The 22,206-nt window shown below is 55.5% G+C and overlaps 10 protein-coding genes across 10 annotated transcripts; 4 read left to right on the forward strand and 6 right to left on the reverse strand.

Annotated features, from left to right (window-relative positions):
* Positions 1-1,043: 1,043 nt before the first annotated feature.
* On the reverse strand, positions 1,044-2,891 carry J7T54_005724 (uncharacterized protein; the record flags this gene model as incomplete). Its single annotated transcript, XM_051508257.1, has 1 exon — positions 1,044-2,891. The coding sequence occupies one exon, from the start codon at positions 2,889-2,891 to the stop codon at positions 1,044-1,046; it is 1,848 nt and encodes a 615-aa protein (XP_051360550.1).
* Positions 2,892-3,478: 587 nt separating this feature from the next.
* J7T54_005725 (uncharacterized protein) lies at positions 3,479-5,281 on the forward strand (the record flags this gene model as incomplete). The annotated part of the gene is made up of 2 exons (XM_051508258.1): positions 3,479-4,450; positions 4,577-5,281. The coding sequence occupies 2 exons, from the start codon at positions 3,479-3,481 to the stop codon at positions 5,279-5,281; spliced, it is 1,677 nt and encodes a 558-aa protein (XP_051360551.1).
* Positions 5,282-5,771: 490 nt separating this feature from the next.
* On the forward strand, positions 5,772-6,587 carry J7T54_005726 (uncharacterized protein; the record flags this gene model as incomplete). Its single annotated transcript, XM_051508259.1, has 1 exon — positions 5,772-6,587. The coding sequence occupies one exon, from the start codon at positions 5,772-5,774 to the stop codon at positions 6,585-6,587; it is 816 nt and encodes a 271-aa protein (XP_051360552.1).
* Positions 6,588-6,975: 388 nt separating this feature from the next.
* On the forward strand, positions 6,976-8,092 carry J7T54_005727 (putative 2-hydroxyacid dehydrogenase-like protein; the record flags this gene model as incomplete). Its single annotated transcript, XM_051508260.1, has 3 exons — positions 6,976-7,022; positions 7,073-7,691; positions 7,742-8,092. 3 exons carry the CDS (start codon positions 6,976-6,978, stop codon positions 8,090-8,092), a joined length of 1,017 nt encoding a protein of 338 aa, XP_051360553.1.
* Positions 8,093-8,393: 301 nt separating this feature from the next.
* On the reverse strand, positions 8,394-9,797 carry J7T54_005728 (Adenosylhomocysteinase-like protein; the record flags this gene model as incomplete). The annotated part of the gene is made up of 2 exons (XM_051508261.1): positions 8,394-8,406; positions 8,461-9,797. The coding sequence occupies 2 exons, from the start codon at positions 9,795-9,797 to the stop codon at positions 8,394-8,396; spliced, it is 1,350 nt and encodes a 449-aa protein (XP_051360554.1).
* Positions 9,798-10,876: 1,079 nt separating this feature from the next.
* J7T54_005729 (Eukaryotic translation initiation factor 3 subunit H-like protein) lies at positions 10,877-12,272 on the reverse strand (the record flags this gene model as incomplete). The annotated part of the gene is made up of 3 exons (XM_051508262.1): positions 10,877-11,438; positions 11,492-11,958; positions 12,069-12,272. 3 exons carry the CDS (start codon positions 12,270-12,272, stop codon positions 10,877-10,879), a joined length of 1,233 nt encoding a protein of 410 aa, XP_051360555.1.
* A 319-nt stretch (positions 12,273-12,591) lies between these two features.
* Positions 12,592-13,307, reverse strand: J7T54_005730 (uncharacterized protein; the record flags this gene model as incomplete). Its single annotated transcript, XM_051508263.1, has 2 exons — positions 12,592-12,802; positions 12,853-13,307. 2 exons carry the CDS (start codon positions 13,305-13,307, stop codon positions 12,592-12,594), a joined length of 666 nt encoding a protein of 221 aa, XP_051360556.1.
* Positions 13,308-16,769: 3,462 nt separating this feature from the next.
* On the reverse strand, positions 16,770-17,792 carry J7T54_005731 (uncharacterized protein; the record flags this gene model as incomplete). The annotated part of the gene is made up of 4 exons (XM_051508264.1): positions 16,770-17,200; positions 17,261-17,494; positions 17,545-17,719; positions 17,775-17,792. The coding sequence occupies 4 exons, from the start codon at positions 17,790-17,792 to the stop codon at positions 16,770-16,772; spliced, it is 858 nt and encodes a 285-aa protein (XP_051360557.1).
* A 1,110-nt stretch (positions 17,793-18,902) lies between these two features.
* J7T54_005732 (Protein phosphatase-like protein) lies at positions 18,903-19,940 on the reverse strand (the record flags this gene model as incomplete). The annotated part of the gene is made up of 1 exon (XM_051508265.1): positions 18,903-19,940. The coding sequence occupies one exon, from the start codon at positions 19,938-19,940 to the stop codon at positions 18,903-18,905; it is 1,038 nt and encodes a 345-aa protein (XP_051360558.1).
* Positions 19,941-21,270: 1,330 nt separating this feature from the next.
* Positions 21,271-22,068, forward strand: J7T54_005733 (uncharacterized protein; the record flags this gene model as incomplete). Its single annotated transcript, XM_051508266.1, has 1 exon — positions 21,271-22,068. One exon carries the CDS (start codon positions 21,271-21,273, stop codon positions 22,066-22,068), a length of 798 nt encoding a protein of 265 aa, XP_051360559.1.
* Positions 22,069-22,206: the final 138 nt, after the last annotated feature.

Below are 22,206 nucleotides of genomic sequence, written 5' to 3' on the forward strand. Positions count from 1 at the left end.
GTCTATTGGGTAGAAGCAACACTGGGGTAGCTCATGGTGCAGTATACTAATTACGCTATCTGATCAACATGGAAGCAGGGGTTCAATGTCTGTGGCTACGAGACATGCATTTGATGCTGAGTATCTGAGGGTATGTCTAACAGGGCGTGATGCATGCCGTTAGTGGAGCTAAAATCATGTTCTGCAACCACACCGTTCATAGACAGCGCGGATTGGTAACTCATATTACGCTATCCATGTAGCATTCTGACTTGAGCTCTGCGAGGTTGCAAACATGGCTCTTCGCATGGCTTCCTGCACGGCTCGAGCGTTGAAAACGTAAGGGGATAGGGACTTGGTGCTGAAGGTGAACACAGGAATTGACCTCGTGGCAAGGTTAGCACAATCTTTCCGGCTCTATCAGAAAGATACGTAACAACAGACTCTAGTCTAGGATAGTACAATTGCTTTACTTCTCTCTCCCCCGGGCTTCGGGTCCCGGAGCAACGGAGACCCACACGGCCGATGAGGCGGGTCCGGACTCCGCTCCGGCTCGAATTGCACCAGATGGCGCCGTGGCCTCACCAATTTGATCGTACTACATGAAGTCAACGCTGGCTGTTGATAATTTCAATACTACACGAGTGGGTAGCACGCCACCAATACGAGCACCGAGATACCATATGTTTGATGGCTCAACGTGCCCGACAACCTGTGAATGGTCTCACTCTTACCACAACACTGCGAGATGGCAAGTCTCGCGAACTGAGGGATTGATGTATCAAAAAGTCTCCTTAGAACGGACCTGAGCCACGGATGCATTTCTACCCATTCCAAGGAACTCACCGGCGACACGACAAGGTCGAGACAAAACTGGACTCTGCATGTATGTAATCCGTAATCTGCATCCTACGCTCGCACTCACAGAACTGGTCCCAGTCCAATGAAACCTAGAAGGGAAAGGGGTACAAGCCTTCTGGCTGTACATACCAATGATGTCCAAGTAAGCTACTCAGATTGTTCAACGTCTATGCTGAACGACAGAACCAAATATCACTAGCCGCCTAAGTGCTATCTTCGCCGCTGTCTGTTCTACTGACCTCAACCAACACTCTGCCTATGACAAATTGTCTCAAGGATGGCAACTCCTCCGCATAGCGGGTCGCAAGCTCAGCTGGTTTCGAGTGCAAGTGAGAATCAATGAAGCTCTCCTCCAGCCACCTGGTGTTAAAATCCTCCACCTCATCCCCAGGACATGAAGGGCCAAGGTGGAAAATTTGACGATATCTGGTTGCACCCACATCACCCCGACACTGGTGAAACCACACATAGTCCTTGAAAAAATAATGCCATGACCACTCCGGGCCGCAGTAGTCGGCGATGTACTCGTCGCCGAAGATGGCCAGTCGAGCCAGCTTCTTTAGTGGCGAGAGCATCTTGACAATCTCCGTGTGGGAGAGACAGGGGCGAAGGCCGCTCCCAGTCCAAACGAAAAGGACATTGGTCTTGGAGGCGCACGGTTCGAGATTGAACGCGAGCTCCTCCAAGGTCGGGAGATGCGAACCGATCGCGCCGAGTAGACGCTTGCCTTCCTCGGGCCAGACGAAGCACAAAGACCTCAGGTTGGCGTAGTTTTCACAGCGTACATGATTTTCGAGATGTGGTGCCTCAGCAGTCCTGAGCAGAAAAAGCTCCCGGATGTGCGAAGCGTACTTGGCTGCCAATCTCAACGTGCTAGGGACGCTCCTGGTGTCCGGGATACATGTATATACCTCCGTAATGGCAAATGTGCGTAAGCTCGGGAGCGGGTACTTGCGTTCCAGTCCGTTCTCCAGCATAATCTCGCAGATGCTGGACGATGGACCGAAGGACTCGAGGGGCGCGACCAAAAAGTTCCCGAGTGCGTCCAGGCTTATATTGATACCGTCATACAGTTCAAGTTTGGACCAGAACTTGCGCAGACGCGGGAACTGTATTGGTCCGTTCTGGAACGAAAAGCCGGGGTGCTCCACAGTCCCCTCAAACTCGGGGGACCAGATGAGACTCTCAAGGGTGGACGCAGAGTTGCGAAGTACCGTTTCGGCCATCAGCTCCATGTTTCCTGATCGCTTGCGCGCGTCTTTGTCGCGTCCAAAGCCTAGAGAGCGAACTCTGAAAACGCCCCCGGGGATGACTGGTCGTCCATGAACCTCGTCTAGACCGTAGAATAAGTGATAGTCGTCGAACCAGAGCTCTTGAAACATGGGGCAAGTTTTCAGCCGGGAGACGAGGGCTGGCACGAGGCGAGAAACCACTGTCAGGCCTCCTGTGTCATCCCAGTATAGGCGATTCAAGTTTGACATGCAGCACTCCATGGCCTGTGCAAGATTGTCGATCAAGCTTTGCCATCTATCCTCGTTCCACCCGCCATACGGCTCAGGTGCGTCCAGCTCGTCATCAGTCCATTCGTCAGCAGGCGAGCTTTCAGCCGGTACGTAGTATCGATTCACGACCAGATGCAGGGTTCGGATGCAAGCCCCAATGGTGGGCTGGACCTGGGGGTTTTGCTGCGAGGCCTCCTGCAGAATGTGGCTCACGATGTTCTCGGACGACTGGGAGCAGACAATGGACACGTCCGCGAATTGATGCGGGCGGGCAAGCTGCCGGCAGTCTCTGCTGGCGAGCGCAAATGACGAGAGGTAGCGACCTTTGTTCGGTTCTGCGATGAAGTGTGTTACTCGCCAGAGCACCTCGTCTGGTAGATCAAGGAAACTCCGTGATGTAGGATGCGTGCATCCTCTTCCATGTCCGTCGTGACGCGTGCGATACCAGGGAACCACCTTGGGCGCGCGCGTCTGCACATACCGTGGATCCAGCGGGAAGCGGGCGGGCGACACGACTTTGCATTCGAGGGATTGCCCAGCGTCTGACATGGCTCGACTGTCTGACTTGGCCGGTTCTAGACAAGAGCTGGGTCGCTGGGACGATCAACCGTGGCCGTTGGCGTGCAGGAATGATTGAGTCGTCGAGGCTCGAGCCTCGAAATTGGTAGGTGTGAAGATGAAAGCACATTTGTATACTACCTGTTGCGTCTATAATTATGCAGCCAAGTCTCACCCTCGCTGGGCTCTCAGGTGATTAACCTCCTGCGGGTGTGGTTTTGAAGATTTGAACGAAGTAATTACCCGCCAGCCCGTCTGGCCCATCCTCTCTCCATCTCCAGTGCCCACTACATGCTTCTGGAAGTCAACCTTGTGTGCTTCGACTAGGCTGAAGCACTTCATTCTATATAAGCATGCGGGGTCCCCTGTCAAACAAATAACCCGTTCATGTGCCGGGCGGCAGAGCCACCCTCCATCGTACGAGCCCGTCGCGACCGGCCTACCGGCTTCCGGGGACCGGGGTCCGCGGGATACCGATCTGGTGATGTGTCCATTGCGTCTGCGTCTAGTATAAGAGCTCGTGTAAGCCTGTCTGCTCGTATCTCGACCCCGTCAAAGCCATCTCAGGCCAGTATCAAATGACTATGGTGCCTCTCTATCTCCCCGGCTACACCACAGCGTGCCTCGTGGCAGCACTGCCGGCCCTACTCTATGCCCTCCACCGATTCCTCCTCCCGAGTCCGTTCCCCAACATCCCTTATGACAAGGATGGCGCGCGCAGTCTCTTTGGCGACCTCCCCGCCATGCTCCGCAAGGGAGGCCAGGCACCGCTCGACTGGCTCATCACCCGCGCCTACGCCAGCGGCGCCGGACCCCTGAGCCAGGTCTTCCTTGTGCCCTTTGGCAGGCCCGTGCTGCTGCTGATGGACTTCCACGAGAGCAGCGACGTCATGATGCGCAGGAAAGAGTGGGATCGGTCGGACTGGTCCATTGACTTTCTCAAGGGCATCCTCCCCAAACACCAAATCAACCTCAAGACGGGCCCCGAGTGGAAGGCCCACCGACGTCTGTTGCAGGATCTCATGAGCCCGAGCTTTCTCTATGACACGGCCGCGCCCAACTTGTACCGCAGCGTGGAGAAGCTGGTCGCCTTGTGGCAGTGCAAGGCGGACATGGCCCAAGGCAAGCCGTTTGACGCGGCGGAAGACGTCTTCTTCACCGCGCTGGATGGAGTGATAGAGTTTGGATACGGTGAGGGATTCAGCCATCGCAGCATCGATCCGCAGCTGTCGGCGCTGCGTGACAGCAAGACGGCCACTACCACCGTGTGCCAACCCGCAACGAGAGACGGACAAGCCGTGGTGGAATTCCAGCAGGCGCCCGTGGACGACACTATCATGGCGCTCCTGCATTCCGCGGATGCAGTCAAAGAAGTTGGACAATGGCCGTGGCCTCGCCTTGGTTGGTGGTGGTACTGGTCCAAGCCGTCCGCGCGCAGAGAGCGCGCTCTACGCCAGAGCCTCAACAAGCACCAGGTCGAGTTGGCGGTGCAGAGGATGCAGGAGCAGAAAGACAAGAGCGGCAGTTTCCGCTCGGCGGTGGACTGCATGGTGGACCGTGAGAGACGGTTTGCAGAAAAGGATGGCCGACAGGCCGTGTTCTGGTCCGAAACAATGGATAACGAGGCGAGTCTGCTTGTGCCACGTGCTTTGGACCATGCTGACCGCCGCTGATAGATGACTGGATTCATTATCGCTGGCCACGACACCACGAGCACGACGATATCATGGGGTCTGAAACTTCTGGCCGATCACCCTGAAGCGCAAAGCCGCCTTCGCGAAGCACTGAGGGACGCACATGCATCTGCCGTTCAGGAGCGACGCGCGCCCACGCACAGCGAGATATCCAAGGCGAGCGTGCCCTTGCTGGATGCGACAATTGAGGAGATTCTCCGTCTAGGCGGCACCACAACCTTCCTGGAGCGCCAGTGCAACAGCGACACGACCCTCCTCGGCCACCACGTTCCAAAGGGCACGTTGCTGATCATGGCCCAGCGTGGTCCTAGTATCACCGCCCCGAGCCAGACAAAGAACGCCAGCAAATCGTACGGCTCTGACCAAGCGGCGGGAGGTTCCTACCAAGTCCCCAACTGGAACGAAGATGATGTTGGCCTGTTCAAGCCAGAGAGGTGGCTGACCAAGGACGACAAGGGGGACATGGTGTACGACAGCCAGGCCGGGCCGATGCTTTCCTTTGGAGCAGGGTTGCGAGGCTGCTTCGGACGGCGACTGGCCTATGTGCAGCTCAAGCTGCTCGTCACCATGCTCGTGTGGCACTTTGAGTTCCTGGCGTGCCCAGAGGCGTTGTCGAGCTATGCGCGGGTCGAGGGGCTGACGCAGAAGCCAGAGTACTGCTATGTGAGGCTGCAGAGGGCGGTCTAAATTCAAGGGAGTTGGCTCAGATTGCAGCGGATGTTTAGGGGAGCATTTTGGCTTTTTCTATCTGTCTTATCTGTCGTAGCAAGTGAACTGATGGCCTTAAGCAGCCTCAAGGCCTCAAGCTCTCAAGCTCGATCTGAGAGCGACGACAATGTGTGCATTGCCTTTGGGGCCAGGCTGCTGCCATCGGCGCAACTGAACCGCCTACCGAGCCCTCAGACTCCTAATTCCTCGACTGGGTCATATGACAAAGGAAAGAGTGATTGATGACTCTGATGAAAGACGACGGGTGCTGTTCGGCTGTGAGCCGACGTCGGTTGACTTGGTCCGCGATCCCCGCTTATTCTCAAACCATCTACCCAATGATGAGCGTGCCTCAGCCCAAGATCATCGTCATTCCCTCTGCCAAATCTTCCTCTGCTCTCCAGCTCAGCTCCCAGCATCCATCCTCCAAACACCACGCTCCTTATTACCTCACCATCCAGCGGCTGAAATGTCAGCGCCGAGTACAATCATGGCCGAAGCGCTACCCAAATTCCTTCTGCCTCGTCTCAGCTGGACAGCGGCGGCGCCCTTGTCCTCTTTCACCTCGCGGATCGTGGGCCGACAGCAGACGCGGTCCTCCTGCGAGTGGCAAGGACAAGGACAACGAGCCTCGTACCACCAGCACGCCTCCTCGCCGACGTCGACACGGCACAGAGCCCCCTCCCGCCACCTGAGCCCGATCCTGCAGAGGGCCACGTTCCACACCACAGCGCCCCTGTCGCGCGACCACCACTTTGACACGCTGCGGTTCGTGCAGCGCCTCCAGGATGAGGGCTTCACCACGGAGCAGTCGGTGGCCATGATGAAGGTCCTCAACGACGTCATCGAGGAGTCCATCCAGAACCTCACGCGGACCATGGTCCTGCGCGAGGACGCCGCCAAGGCCACGTACACCCAAAAGGTCGACTTTGCCAAGCTGCGCTCCGAGCTGCTCTCGGCCGACTCGACAGAGTCCAACACGACGCGCAGCACCCACGAGCGCCTGAGCAACGAGATTGCCAAGCTCAACAGCCGCCTGCGCGATGAGATTGGCCGCACCCAGGCCAGTGTCCGCCTCGATCTCAACCTCGAAAAGGGCCGCATCCGGGAGGAGGCCGTCGGCCAGGAGCTCAAGATCAAGGAGACCGAGACCAGGATCGAGCAGGAGGTCGCCGCCCTGCGCGAGAAGCTCGAGCAGGTCAAGTTCCAGACCCTCCAGTGGCTCATGGGTGTCTGCACTGGTTTCGCGGCTGTGCTACTCGGTGCCTGGAGGCTGCTCATGTAGGCATGGGGCATCGAGGCAAATTGGGACACGGCGTTTGGCGTGGCTGTTTGGGACCTTTTACCTGGCATCTAGATATTTACTTTGTCTTTGCATAGCCATCTACAGTTGATTTATTCTGGCAGTCCAACTAACCAGGAATCTTCGTCTCTGCGCACTCCACCTATAGCCTAGACCGGTAGCCCCCCCGTTCAGGCGACGATCGCCATTGCCGGGCCATGTGCTCTGCCGGTTGGCAACCGCTAGCCCCCACCGTGACGAATGACAGCACCTTGAGCGCCATCGGAGGGGGCAAGCAAGCATTGCGCAAGATAAGAAGCTGGCTGGGAGCTAACGTGTCAAACCCTCTCATAACTAAACCCACAGCTTAATCTACAATCTGTTTGCAATCATGAGCTCTGGAAAGCCCAAGGTCCTTCTACTAGGAGCCATTGAGACGTCTGTCTCTTACGAACCCCCGCAGAGCGACCTACTAACACCACGCCCAGTGCCTACGATGCGTGGGACGAGCTGAAAATACACGCTCAAGTAGTCACACCCTCCTCGTCCTCCCGCGAGGGCTTCCTAAAAGAAATCACCGGTATTATCGACCTCTTCGCCGTCTACCGCACCTTCCAATCCGCCTCTGTCACGGGACCCTTCAACGCAGAGCTCATCGCCGCCCTGCCCGCCAGCTGCCAGTTCATCTGCCACAATGGCGCCGGCTACGACCAGATCGACGTCGCCGCCTGCACCGACAGGAAGATCTGCGTGAGCAACACGCCCACGGCCGTCAACGACTCGACCGCCGACACGGGCCTTTTCCTCCTCCTTGGCGCCCTTCGCAACTTCAACCAGGGCATGGCCAACCTGCGCAGGGGACAGTGGCGCGGGTCTGGGGACAAGGCGGCTGCCCTGGGCCACGACCCGAGGAACAAAGTTCTGGGTATCCTGGGCATGGGCGGGATAGGTAGGAACATGGCCGACAAGGCGAGGGCGTTCGGTATGAAGGTGCAGTATCACAATAGGACGCAGCTGAGTCCCGAACACGATGAGGGGGCCAAGTACGTGGACTTTGAGACCCTGCTCAGGACGAGTGATGTGCTCAGTCTCAACCTGCCTCTGAACGTGAGTTCTGAAGCCATTTGAGTCTAGATCGAAAACTGACGACAGACTAGAAACACACCCGTCACACCATCGGCAAAGAGCAGCTCGCCCTCATGAAACCTACAGCCGTGCTCGTCAACACGGCGCGCGGTGCCGTCATTGACGAGGCCGCTCTCGTGGACGCCCTCAACGACGGCATCATCTTCAGCGCTGGCCTCGATGTCTTTGAAGACGAGCCCCAGATCCACCCTGGCCTCCTGGACAACGAGAGGGTCATGCTTGTCCCGCACATGGGAACGCACACCATCGAAACGTTGGACAAGATGGAGCGCTGGGCCATTGGGAATACCAAAAAGGCCGTCACAGAGGGTAAGCTCAAGAGCATCGTCCCCGAGCAGAGGGAGCTGGAAAAGGAGCTGTAAGTGCCATACATCGTGAAACGAGGATCTTGCCAACATCCACACAGGACCAGGTAGAGAAACAGCACAAATAGAGGGTCATCAATATATTCGTTGGACCGTGTTAAACCCAAGTCCGTTCTAGACGCTTTCTTCAAAATTCCGGGAGATTTGTCTCCTCTCGGTGTATAGCCCCTTTCGCCATGCAAAACTTTTCATGCTGTTGAATCCACAAATTTTGCCCTTATCGCCTAGTTGAGAGAACAAAGGAAAACGTCGTTACACGTGGGCCCCCGTTGAGGGGTAACCGTTAGATTACATACAATTAGTAGCGGTAGCTGTGATGCTGTCAGCGCGTGTACAAATACAAGGACCAGAGATTTTCAGCTTACATGTCGCTCTTGAAAGGACCCTCGACCGTGAGGCTGAGGTACTCAGCCTGGACCTTGCTGAGGGTGCTGAGCTCGGCGTTGACGTGGCTCAGGTGCAGACGGGCGACCTCCTCGTCGAGGATCTTGGGGAGGACGTAGACGCCGACATCGAGCTTGCCGGCCTTCTTGAACTCGACGTACTTGTTGCCCCAGGCCGCGTCCGAGGCCTTGTACAGCATGATCTGGGCAAGGACCTGGTTGGTGAAGGAGCAGGACATGACGAACGAGGAGTGACCGGTGGCACAGCCCAGGTTGACGAGGCGGCCTTCGGCGAGAAGGATGATGTGGCGGCCCGAGGGCATGAGGAAGCGGTCGACCTGGGGCTTGATGTTCTGGACCGACTTGGCGTTGGCCTTGAGCCAGGCAACGTCAATCTCAATGTCAAAGTGACCAATGTTGCAGACAATGGCGTCGTTGGGCATGGCCTCAAAGTGTGTGCCGGTCAGGATGTCACGGCAGCCAGTGGTGGTGACAAAGATCTGGCCCTGGGGCGCGGCCTTCTCCATGGTGGTAACCTGGTAGCCGGCCATGGCAGCCTGGAGGGCGTTGATGGGGTCAATCTCGGTGACCAGGACGCGGGCGCCCATCTCGGAGAGGGCCATGGCGCAGCCCTTGCCGACGTCACCGAAGCCAGCGACGACAGCAATCTTGCCGGCCACCATGACGTCGGTAGCACGCTTGATACCGTCGATCAGGGACTCGCGGCAGCCGTACAGGTTGTCGAACTTGGACTTGGTCACCGAGTCGTTGACGTTGATGGAGGGGACGAGGAGCTTGCCCTCCTTGAGCATCCTGTACAGATGGTGGACACCGGTGGTGGTCTCCTCGGAGACACCGTAGCAGTCCTTGAGCATCTCGGGGTACTTGGAGTGGACGAGGGCAGTCAGGTCACCGCCATCGTCGAGGATGAGGTTGAGCTTCTTGTCGTCCTTGAAGGCGGTGAGCTGCTGCTCGAGGCACCAGTTGTACTCCTCCTCGGTCTCGCCCTTCCAGGCGAAGACGGGGACGCCCGAGGCGGCAATGGCGGCGGCGGCGTGGTCTTGGGTGGAGAAGATGTTGCACGAGGTCCAGGTGACTTCGGCACCGAGCGAGGTGAGGGTCTCGATGAGGACGGCGGTCTGGATGGTCATGTGCAGGCAACCGGCGATGCGGGCGCCCTTAAGAGGCTGGTCGCCAGCGTACTTGGCACGGGTCTGCATGAGACCAGGCATCTCATTCTCGGCGAGCTCGATCTCCTTGCGGCCAAAGGCAGCGAGGGACAGGTCGGCGACCTTGAACTTGGAGGCGGGGGCAGACATGATGGGTTATAGAGGTGGTATGGGGGTATCAATTGTAAGAAGAAAGAGATGAGGGAGGATGGAGGAGAAGAGAGAGGGAAGAGGAGAAGGAGAGGAAAAAAGTCGAGGTTGCACGCAAAGTATAAAAGCAGCAGGCAGAGCTTACTGCTACAGGACGGGATGGACCTAACGTCCAGTGACTGGAGGTAGCAAATGCCGCAGCCTCTTGCTACTGGTCGAGGTAGAGCCGCTGTTGGTCGATGGAGGGGCATCTGGAGGGGTTCAATAGAGGGGCAAAAGTTTTGGGCGGTGGGTGGCAGGAGCGGGCGGGGCGCCCCTCAGGCACATCCAGTCAGTCCATGATCCGACTGTTCTTTCCCATCCTATTGCGAGGTAATCTGGCGGCGACTGGAGCCACCCAGCAGCGGCTGGACGCGGGATTGCACTGGAGAGGAAGGACACATTTCAAGACTGAGCTGTCGTGAAGAAACAATACACACAGATGAATTGAATGGCTTTGAACATGAGCATCGAAATCTGGCGTGGTCTGCAAACTTAACAGAGACCCTATCTTATCGCACACGTGCACCCCGCAACGGACCCTGACTGGGCTTGCCGCCTCATCGTGGGCCTCACCAAGACTGGCCAAGTCAGCAACCATGAACATATGTTCCATTGTGAGTAACCGACTCCAATTCGTGTCGAGCCAATTCGTGGAGGGCAGGTTTGTGATTTTGTTCTCCTCGCAAACTTGACTCAGCATAGCTTGACGCTGTATCCTCATTCAGCGTTAAGCGGGGTCATGCCTGGCTACAGTGCGGAGTGCGGACATCAAGGGACTGCACTGGAGCTCCCAGACTCGGGCAGGCTCATCATGTCTTCTCGTAGTGGAGTATCATATCGTTCGCAGTCGCTAATAAGTCTACCACTGGAGTGAATGACGGAAACGCGTCATCTGTATGTATAAGAGCCTATCCCACAGTCCGGAACGCCACCAAATGCAACCAGCCAGCCAGCCGTGGCCGGCCTTTTGTCCAAACCCGCTTCCTTGGTTTTCTAAAAGTCTTCTCCATCCCCCCCGCGACTTCCTATGCCGACCATTACTGCGGCGCCAGGTTCTCCCGCACGGCGAACATCCGGGCGCTGATGCCGGCCGTGAAGCCGTCCACCTGCTTGCTGTACTGCTCCACTTGCTTGGCGTTAAGCATGCCCTCCAGACGGCTGGGCTCCTGGGGCAGCTTGAACAGACGCTGCCACTCGTCCTCGGGGAGAGGAGCCTGCTTGGCGACGGCACGCTGGGCGTTCTCGGCCTTGCGCTTGGCTTGCCACTGGGAGATCTTGGTCTGCTCGCGGCCCAGTTGCCTCTGGTAGAACTGGAAGTTGTTGAGGTCGGTGTAGTGCGACTCGATGCTCTCGATCAGGAGATCGCACGTCTTCTCCAGGAAGGGGTCGATGGCTAGATCCAGCATATCGATGGACGGGTGCAGGGGTGCCTGCACCTGGTCGCGCTCCAGGTCGGCGGACGACACAGGGGGCTCAATGTCTTCTTCCGACGGCAGACCGGGGATCTGGTGCAGGAACGAGGTGAGGAGATGCGAGTTGTGGATCGTCACGGGGAGCTCGGCGAAGATATCCTTGTAGGAAAGCTTTGACTTTTGAAGGCTTGTGTGCGTGTCAGCATAGCTCATTCTGGGGACAAACAGGATGGTACTAACATGTCAGTGGTGAACTTGCCCTCCTTAAAGGCGGTCATGAACGAGGTGGTCAAGCGGAAGGCCCTCAGAGCCAGGTTGCCTTGCGAGCTCTTGCTGGCGTCATACACAAGCGCAACAGTCGCGTTGTTGGCAGTCTGGTAGTGCACCTGATTCTCGATAAAGTTCATGTTCACAAAGTTGCCCAGGGTCACGCTGGTGTACCACCCAACATTATTGGCGTCGACGTTGACCTCCTTGAGGTGACGGATCATCTCGTTCTGGTACGTCTGGTTGGACTTTTGGCGGGGAGCAGCAGCCGCCGCGGCGGATGCGTCGTTCTGATGCGAGTCGGAAGAGGCGCCATCAGTCGAGGGGAAGCCGAAAGAGTTTGTGATCTCGAGGACGCCATTCTGGTCCATGCCGACGATGGCACCGGTGGCGGTGGTGGGGAAAGCAGATGAGCAGTGCTTGTTGATCTTCACAGCGACCTGCAGCTATATTAGCCCTTCCATCATACTCAAGACCTTCAGTATCCTCAATGTCGCGCGTGTTGTGCGCCCGTGATTGAATATGTGGCTCATCATGGTGGGGCACTGACCAGAGCATCAACCTGCACCGCCTGGAAAGGCGCATCCTTGAGAGCGTCCGTCATATTGAGGATCTCGAGTTCGGGTGATTTGGGAGAAATGCGATCGAGAGTCGTGAGCAGAGCAGCGCGCGTTCGTGGGAGTCGTCGAGAGATTCGTGATACGGCTAACTGCTTCACGGCGGCTCGGAGGGGAAATTGTCCAACTTTTGTCATTTGTGGGTGTTTGTGGGAGTGGGCGGTGAGGGCTGGCAGAATTGCCTCATCGGGCGGTTTGTGGTTCTGCACTGCTCAATCGCGCTTCAACATCGACAATTGACGTCCCCTTTTCATCTTGAGCTTGCATTTCATGAACAATGATTGATAGCCACATTCGTCAGGTGCCATCTGGCACGCGCTGCTCAAGGATCATGCTTCATTGTATCCTTTCTTTTGTCTAAAACGGTCTCATCTAATCTCATAGCTTCGCTCGGGTATAAACGCCATGCTCCCCATACGTTAGTCCATGTTCTATCAAATTTCTAGTTCGAGGCACTCAGTCCCACTGGCTGATCTCCCAGCTTTTGGCGTTCTCGCCAATTGTCAGGCGGTGCTGGTCAATTTTCCAGTGCGAGTACAGTGACCTTGTCGAACCAGCCGCCTTGCGGTGCGCTGGGCCCCGGCCACCAGCAATCGCATTCTCGCGTGAGCGCCAGAGACACGTAGCCAGATTCCTCCGATCAGCATTCGGGCGTCCAAACCAGTATCTGTTCCATGTCAGCAAAGCGACTTCCATCTGTTGCAAGAGGAAACATACTTGAGGAATCCGCCGCTCGCGACCGCTTCAGCATGAGCCGCTTTGTCCAATGCTCCCAAGTGCGAGGTTTCAGTCTCAGCCTTGATTTGTGACCGAAAGGCCACGACATAGAAGCTCGTCTGCTTGAAGCTGTGCCCTTCTTCCGCCACCAGTCGCTTCAGCTCCACGAAGATGTCGTCCCAGTTGAAGGAGTCCTCGTATGGCGCCGTGGCATAGTCTTCGCGAGTGTGTTGCATCACTGTCAAGGCACGTGCCAGGAGAGCATTCTCTTGATCTAATGTCTCCAGGTCGAGCAAATGGTCTGCGTCCGAGTATGGTGACTGGATGAGAAAACGGCTATGCTTTGGTGTGCCTGCGCTGCTACTGGACAGAGATGCCACTGTGATGCCCACATCATCCTTACTGGCGGAAACCGGGACCGGGACCGGGACCGCGTCAGTGAATTGCACGGCCATTGCGCCGATGTCTGGTGGTGATGGGTGATGAGACAAGTGTGGTTGTCACCTTGAATCTGATGGTCGGGTTTCGTGTTGAGGAATTGAGCACGGTAATGAAGAAAGAGTAAGGACTTCAGTAGGTGACCAGCTGATATACAAAAGTCTCGAGTCCCAGTTCAAATCACGCAATATCAAGGACAAAGGTGTAATTTTCGTAGTCTGTCAGACTTACGTCCAGGAATACGCATGGTCAAGGCCAAAGACAGACACAGGACCGGTTTAAAGCCTGCCGAAGGTGTCTCTCTGGACCAAAACTCCTGTGTAAGCCATAAACAACCTTTAGTCAGGACTTGCATAAGGGTCTTCGCTCTACTTATGAATCGTCAAAGTCCACAAATCGTCACTTGGATACTCAAGAGCTTCGAACAACGGCGCACACACCGGTCCTCCACAACACAGCCTTTGTCCGCTACTTCTCCAGATTAGGAAAGACGGGTGAAAAGGCACGCAACCGCGGACCAATGAAGCGCTGGACTGATGAGGATTGTCGCTAGGGTTTCAGACGTAGTCCTGGGGGAGCGGGGCTTGTCTCTGCTAGTACATATAAGTGCCTAGCCTGCCGGGGATCGTTGACCTTGCATGAGAAGACCTCAGGGGGTTGGAAGCGGTGAAGAACAATCATCTCGCACTTTATGAGAGGTGTTCCGCGTATTGGAGAGGCTGAAAATTCCGCACATGAACCAAGTTCCCTGGATTGCGCGAGTCAATGCCGACTTTTGCTGCTTGGGAAGATGACGTGCTAGGTGCTTGACTAAGCCCGGACCGGCCGTCGAGCCTTCACACCAGAACCTTCATTCGCCCTCTGGCTAACCGCAAGTCGAAAAATGATGGCTTGCGCTAGTCTGGCACTCTTTGCTTGTATGCCGAGGTGTCAATTCCCTCTGGTTGTCCGTCGAATCGCTGGGTGACGCTGTAGCAAGGCGTCAGGTGTGACACCCTTGACCAGTCCCTCGCAACCGGCCTCACGGGAGATGTGCGTGCCTTGCATGTCCCGCATGAGATAGCTGCATACTTAAGTGATGTTGGTCAAGTCACCTTTTCAGAAGGTCTGATTATTATCACTGCCGCCATTACTGAAAGCTAGTGTTGAGATATTGAGGGAGCTCGAGGCTGGCCCAAACTCTGCTCCGATTTAGGACTGCACTTCTGTCCAGGCGTCTTTAATTACGTTCGCCTATGTCGAATCGTATACCACCCAAGGCATAGTTCCATCGAGGTGCTTCGCGGTGATCATTACCAAAATACCTGAAAGAAGCACAGAAGCCCCCCACAACACTCCCATTTGCCATACCATCTGACTTCCCGCATCACAAAAAGAAACGCATCTTCATGTTTCCCAATGGCTGTTCCCACTCGGTACCGAATTGTTCGCTAGGCAGATGACTGCCAGTTCCGGTTCGCCTCCCTTCGCATCTGCCAAAGAGACACGGGGTCAATGATGCCCTCTGGTAGTCTCAATGCATGAATAGCCTCCGCTTGTGACGAGAAGGGAGTGCTTGGTAGATCCTCGTTAATCACCTCAATGTCCAACGCGCCGTGCATCTGTGCGACTCCGCGCCAGGTCGAGACAACTTCCTTTGGCAGCTCTGAAAGGTTTTTTCGGCGCCATGTAATCGACACTTCCGACCGAACATCATATCGCGAGCTGTGTCGTCGATCAAATAGGAACACACAAGCTGCTTCAGGAAAAGCCCACCAAAGCACCAGCTGTTGCAACTGTGGCATACGCCGAACAACTCGCGCAGCTGTCATCAGCGTTTTAGACCGGTGAGCTTGCCCTGGGCCGCCCAAGTCCTTACAAGTCAGCATGAGCGAGCGGAGATCGGGCCAGGTCCACGTCGGTTCCTTGGCGCATTGGATGAAGAATTTGTCCGCATCTATCGCGAATGACAAGGCAAGATGATCCAGCTTTGTCGAAAGTTGGCCGAGGCTCTTTACTATCCTCACATTGTGCCTCTTTCTCGCCGCTGCTACGTCGCCCAAGAGCGCGAATACGGACTCCAGGAATGCTTCTTCACTTCCGTCGAGCTCTAAAGGCTGATTATAAAGTGTCAATCTCTTCAGGGGAATGACATTGTTGAGAAGGTCGAAGCATGTTTGCTCATCTAAAAATGATACGTCAGTACTCTGAGAAGCTTGGTGGCAAAAAGAAAGATTACGGTGCTCACCGTTTGCTAACATGGACAATGCAGCTGACCCCCAACTCTCGAAGACCACCTCTTTTAATTGAGGTAGAAAGGAAAGGCTACATATCAAACCTCCCCAATCGTATGTGTGAAATTGTCGTCGCTGCACAAATTTGGTGACCGAACACATCCGGGCTAGTTGTGGAAAGCTGGAATCGTCGAAAGCTACTGCTGTACCCCTTACCCGTGTTGACAAATCCTCGATAAAATCTGGGTCAGGTGTTCCATGCGTCCACCCATGTATCGGGTCATGCCAGGTGGATGTGTCGATTGGCGCGAGAGGATCCTGTCCGTCGGCAACGGCATGCTCCGCAGCGTCGTTGTTGCCAAAGCAGATATGTTTACCATAGTGATCATCGGCATTTAGTGGTTGTCCACTCAGTTCAAGAGTCAGGCCAGGGACTGTGCGAGGCCATTCGCGCAATGCTTCGGACAGGCGGCTTAGTGTGTGTCCAAACTTTTCCGTTACAGATGGGGCAAAAAATGTTTTGATTGCCTCCAGTCCATCGTCGGTTTCATCATATCCAAGCATATCTTCCGGTGAATCAAGGCAATAAATACAAGCCACGGGAGGGAAATCATAATCGAGCCAGATGTGCTGCACGCAACGGCGATGGTCTTCGGAAAGGGCCGCGAGCATGTTGATATCATGGGCCTTGACCTTCAGTCGACGGAACGTCTGTTTTTCGAAGAAAGCCCTCCATTCCTTGGAGACGGCGGCATACGATGCTGTACCCGACTCATGTCCAGCTGCATTTTCAAGAATCAGGCCGCGAATCTCTTGAGGGAGGCAGCACCAACTAGGAGCGGTCTCTTCGCGTTGCATCCCCGATTCCATTGTCGCGCCGAGGGGTCGAAGAATAGAATAGCGCGCTGTAGGTGAAAGTGGTGAGTGGTTTTGGCCTTGTTTCAGCACATAAATGCCGGAGAGTTTCGACATACCGTTATCAACGTACATAAGCGTAGTGTTCGCTCGGGTTCGAGAGATCAGTGCGTGAATGAAGCACAAGTGTGCAGAAGAAGAGGTGGAGGGAGGATAGAGGACGGAAAACGGGCTGACCCGGTCACTGGGGGCAGACACGAGTCCACAACGGTTCTCGTCTGAAGTTGAGCCTTACTATTTGATATGATTGTTGTTGGCTGGCGACTTCATCCGATTTGGTCCGTTGCTGTGTGCCATCGCCGTGCAGTCCCATGCTTTAAGCTCAGCTTGAGGTGAATGACTACACATACCTTACATGCCGACTGAATCGTCTAGACCTGGCTTCCTTCTCTTCAACCACACCTTTGACGTCTCGTACGTCCCCAGGTACAGTCCACTCCCCAGGGCTGTCCAGGCAGACCTGAAGAGCCCACCCCTGAAGAATCCGCGCAGGCCTCTTTCGTTCCAGACTTGCCGCGTCACAGCCCAAGCGCCTCTCTTAGTCTTTCCATCCGTCTCGCTCGCCGACTTGCCCTCTCCATCTTCGCCAGCAGACAGCATCATCCTCGTCTTGACGACGTCGCTTGGTGTCGTGATCCATGCCGCGAAGGCACCTGCCGTACCTGCACTCGTACCACAGATTGTTCCCGTCTCGAGTAGACTCTTCTCTCTCAGATCAGGCTCACCGCCCCTTCGCTTCCACAGCGTCGACTGAAGGTGCTCAAACAAGGGGAACTGCAAAGCTGTAAAGGGGAGATTCCGCGCCACAAGCGCAGTGTAACCTGTGAATAGCCTCCTTGTACCTCCACGTCGCAGTTCTCGAAAGGCCCGCAATGATGTCGACTCATGATTTGGTCCCGATTGGCTGCTTCGCAGCATTTGGGCATTCTGCTTGATGACTTCCGCAGGTGCCAGCACCGCACAGGAAGCCATCTCAGCCACTGACGACGCCAGCGAGTGGACTAATGGGTCGGGAATCGGCAGAGCCTCCCCAAATATCCTCTTACCCGACTCATAGGTAGAGAAGAATATGCCAGCTATACGTCGTTAGCATCGTGACGTCCAGAGGACCCGGGTGGCAACGGACCAGCTGGGAGCGTAGCTAGGATGACACTGCCGACGCCCTGGTAGAGGCCTCTGAATGCCAAAGGCTTCGGTGCCTTCGCATCTGTTTTTATAAAATCCTGGCTCTGATATCTCGTCTTCAATGTGTCGAGCGGATAGACCAAGAGGTCGACTGTGAAGGCGGCTACCGCACCAGCCTGGATGCGTTAAAACCTAAAAGACTGTTTCTGCCCGCTGAGCATTTCGACTTACCAGGTAAATTTCAGCCATTTTGTATTAGAGGCACCTTGAAACATTGCAGATATTGAAAATGAGTAGAATCTTGAGAATCCATTACCGTTCCATAGCGATGTCGGTTGACTGAAATCGTCCCGATCATGACATCATGCTGGACATCCGACTCTGGAGTCTGGTCGTTTATTACGGTAGACATTACTTTGACTACCCTAAATCATGGCACGACCAACACACAATCGGGGCACGATCTTTGTATAACATTCACTTGCACACAAGAACACCTCCCAGTCTATATTCTGACGCGAGCAGAAAGGTGTTGGGTCGTTACATTGCTTAGTATATGTCTGTTCTGAGGGTAGTCACCATTCTATTCATCTAATGGAAATGTTCTGCGTGTTGAAACATAATGGTTCAACGTCGCCGAATTAACGAAAAAAGCATCAGGGCTCAAAAATCTACAATGCGCAAGGCAGGTAAAAATATATCGCCAAGACTCCTTGGAAACAGCAAGGTGCGAACCGTGCGATATCAACGAAGCCGAATCCTAATTCTTGCACCATGAACCACATACCTAAACTGGTCCAACCCCAAGAAAAAAAGATCCGGGAACCCAGCCTTGATCATCGCTTCACATGTGAATCTACCTGTTGTTGACGTCCCACTGCCTGATCTTCATCCATCAGGGCCCAAGAGCGGCACGACCAGAACTGACATATTGCCAGACTGGTGGGCGATATGTTGCCTGGTCTTTGGCAACTCTCTCACATTCGCCGTGCAAATCATGGCTTAGCGTCGCATGGCGAACCCGCCAGAGATTCCAACAAAATCGGATTTAGCGGGACCTTGCTAACGCCCCGGCTAGAGAATCGCTCACAGCGAGAAGCAGCACGTTGGTTGTCTGGCACGCATGGCCATTTTACCCCCGGCGGCCGAAACATGAGCGTTTAATATCATGTGAAAGCTATCTATCGATATGCAAAGTCAAAACACCTAAACAGATAGCCCAAAATGCCAGCTGTCGAAGTCTTGGTCGCCCAACGCCGTCTCGATATGCCCCTGTCTCCCGTGATGCCCCGAGTACATACATCGAGATCATGAAATGCCCGTTCTATAGACGCGAACACAATGGTGGGTACCATTACATTACAACTTGGCCTTGGGGTTGCCCTCCTCGGACACCACAGCCACAACGACGCAAATATCGTCGACTTTGCCGCCTCTCCAGTTCTCCTGGGGATAGTATTTGCGGACCTCCTTGGCAAACGGACCGTCAACTCTGGTGTTTATGCTGGCTCGCTTCGCTGCGCCAACGAGGGCTGTGGCGAGCATGCTTTGTAGAGTGACTGGCTTGCCGTTCTCATCCTGAACCGCGTCCGTGTAGCGCTTCAATGTATCTGGGATACGCATCCCGCTCTTCTCAGATGCCTGCCAAGCGCCCGTGGATGTCATGACGCGACTAGCCACGCGCAGGATATCTTGGTTGAACAGATTGTCCAGGACACCATCCGTCGCTAGGATGATCACGTCGCCGTGTCGAAGGTCATGTTTCGAGACATCGGCATCGCGCGGCAGATCGCATAGCTGCTGGCCCCCATAGTTCGCCATACGCGCAGCCATCGCTGGGGGTACCAGGCTGAGCTGAAATGGCGTGTTAAACGCATGCGTCTGTGGCTCGGACACTGTATGGACCGCGTTCAGTCGCAAGTGCAGGAATCCTGAGTCGCCCAAGTTCGCAATGTCGATTGTTCCGCTTGGATCTGCAATGGCAACGCAGGCTGTACTGCCTCCGGCCTTTAAGCTCCTGTCGCGGCACACGGCGTCATACCCTTGCTGCATCAATTGCCGTGCCGAGAGCCTTCGACCTTCTTGTGGTGTGTACCCCCGCGCTGCCTCCGCCATGTAATTGCAGAACCCATGCGAAAAGTCCGCCGGATCGACCCCAGAGTCAACCCAGCCTCCAACACCATCGGCCAAGCCGAAAGCTGTGGAACCTGTGTCATTGACATGACTGACGAAGAATGCGTCATGACCGGAATCGGGCCGTGTGGTAGGCTTCGACGACGGGAGAGTCTGGCGGTGATATGGATTGAAGTGGAAGACGTGTTGCGAAGGGTCGAATGGTCGGTCCTTGCCAATGAAGGATGCCGCGACGCTGTAGGTGAACTTGTTCGGCGCGGGCATAGTCGAGTATGCACGGCCAGGCCGTCGACGAGCACAGGACGTTGGATATGTGATACGGCTCGAAGCTGCGGTCGATAGTCTTTGCACTGTTAACAAGTCAGTAGATGCGCGGAACGTCAGCAGATGCAACACCTGCCCTTTGTAGCCATGCGCAACGGGGTTGCGCTGCTTCGCGCAGCCGTCATGCTGGCAGAGTTGGATTCGATGATGCGACGGTTCGGGTTGTATGCGTGAAGTGACCGCCGTGAAGAACAGAGGAGAGCGGCTGACGGTTCAAATCGTCAATCAGCCTACGTACCGCTAAGAACCATCAAAGAGGAAATGCAGCATCACGGTCTTGGCCTTGCTAGCACTCTTGATCGAATTTCCCATAGAAAAGCTCGGACCACGCCCCCAAGTCGTCTTGTCTCGCCTTGCGTCGGGATTCGTGAGATCAAATCCGCTGGCGGCTGAAGCACGCTGACATAATCAGGACCGGGTACCGGGCGAACCAATAGCAGAAGTGTAGGCGGATATCGATAAACTCGATCAAGGTAAGGTACCTTGTCATACTTCACCCGAACGATGGAAACTTCGCATCGCGCGGCCCCTTTGTCAACAATCAATGGGACTACTGTTGAGTTTCTACGTCCAGGCATTTGTCCCTAACCATTCTCACATGCACAAGGTGGCAGACACGCTCAAGATGTTCCACTGGGCTGTCGCTCCTTGTGCTCCCCCCGGCCCGACCATAGAAGATTCGCCAAGCCACTCAGCTTTGCGATAACCTACCAAGGTATTTTGCGCATGGAACCCAGAATATACTTAGCCTTAGCCTGCTGGATGCGGACATGATTTAATAGGTTCACGTGGTATGTTCTGATGCCTTTGGCTGCCTCGCTCGCCCTGAACCGTGCACAAACAACAGAGCCACTCCACATCTGATGAGTTCGTGGACTTGAGGTATATCCCAGATTTAGGGCGTCAGGAACGATTATATCCTTCAGCAGGTGGGACAGTGAAGGCGCGAAGCTCTGATGAGCGTGGCCTTGCCGCGTGGGCTCTGGGGGCACCGACCTTGAGACTTTCAAGTACCTTGGCGTCGTTTCGCCATCTGCGAGGTGGACTTCGGGTTGAAGAGTCTCAACAAGACTGGTGTGACGAGCCGGACCACTGGGCGTCTAGTTGGGGCCATGCTCCTGGCGCCCACGCAAATAAGTCATGGTCAATTTCCATCCGAGTACTTAAGGCATCGAAAATCACGTCCAACCTGCCACTGTTCCCTCCCGAATCACCACTCACTCAGACTTCATTCGCTTGATAACTGTACTCTCATTCACCGCTTGTGAAGATGCGTTACTCACTCTTCGTCGCCGGCATTGCTGGTCTGGCCGCGGCTGGTCCCACGAACCAGCCCGACTACGACAACGAGAAGCGCGGCATGCAGCCAGGCTGGGCTCAAATGGACTCGGCCAGGCGCAACACCATCGCGCAAATCGCTGACAAGTTCCCCGAGAGGATCCACAAGTGGTTGAAGCCGACCACCACGGAGGCTATGACCACGGCCGAGCCCACGAAGCCTTGCTCAAAGACTACAGAGGCCTCTACCACTGAGGCCACGACCACTGAGGCCACGACCACTGAGGCAACGACCACTGAGGCCACAACTACCAAGCCCACCAAGCCTTGCAACAAGACGACTGAGGCTTCTACCACTGAGGTCCCGACCACCAAGCCCACCAAGCCTTGCACCAAGCCTACTGAGTCCACGACCATTGCTGAGTCCACGACCACTGCCGAGCCCACGACCACTGCTGAGTCCACGACCACCGCCAAGCCTACGAAGCCTTGCACCAAGACTACCGAGGCCTCCACCACTGAGGCTTCTACCACTGAAGCCACCAAGCCCTGCACCAAGACCACTGAGGCTTCTACCACTGAGGTCCCGACCACCAAGCCCACCAAGCCTTGCACCAAGCCTACTGAGTCCACGACCACTGCCCAGTTCACGACCACTGCTGAGTCCACGACCACCGTCAAGCCTATGAAGCCCTGCCCCAAGACCACCGAGTCTACCACGGCTGCGCCTACGACCACGTCGACTCCCTGCCCCAAGCCCATCAAGACCAAGGTGACGACCGTCTGGTAATTAACTCGCTTCGAGGACTGCTCGTTTGAGCATGACGGGTAGCTTGGCATGGATCGCCTCGTGTCTGCTCGCAAGAGCTTGACGAGACCCGGGAAGAGTCAATGAATACTAGCCCAGGCATGCCTTTAAATATCGGTA

The sequence above is a fragment of the Emericellopsis cladophorae genome (genome assembly GCF_022114955.1).
Source record: "Emericellopsis cladophorae strain MUM 19.33 chromosome Unknown NODE_42_length_200762_cov_115_829016, whole genome shotgun sequence".
NCBI classification, from domain to species: domain Eukaryota; kingdom Fungi; phylum Ascomycota; class Sordariomycetes; order Hypocreales; family Bionectriaceae; genus Emericellopsis; species Emericellopsis cladophorae.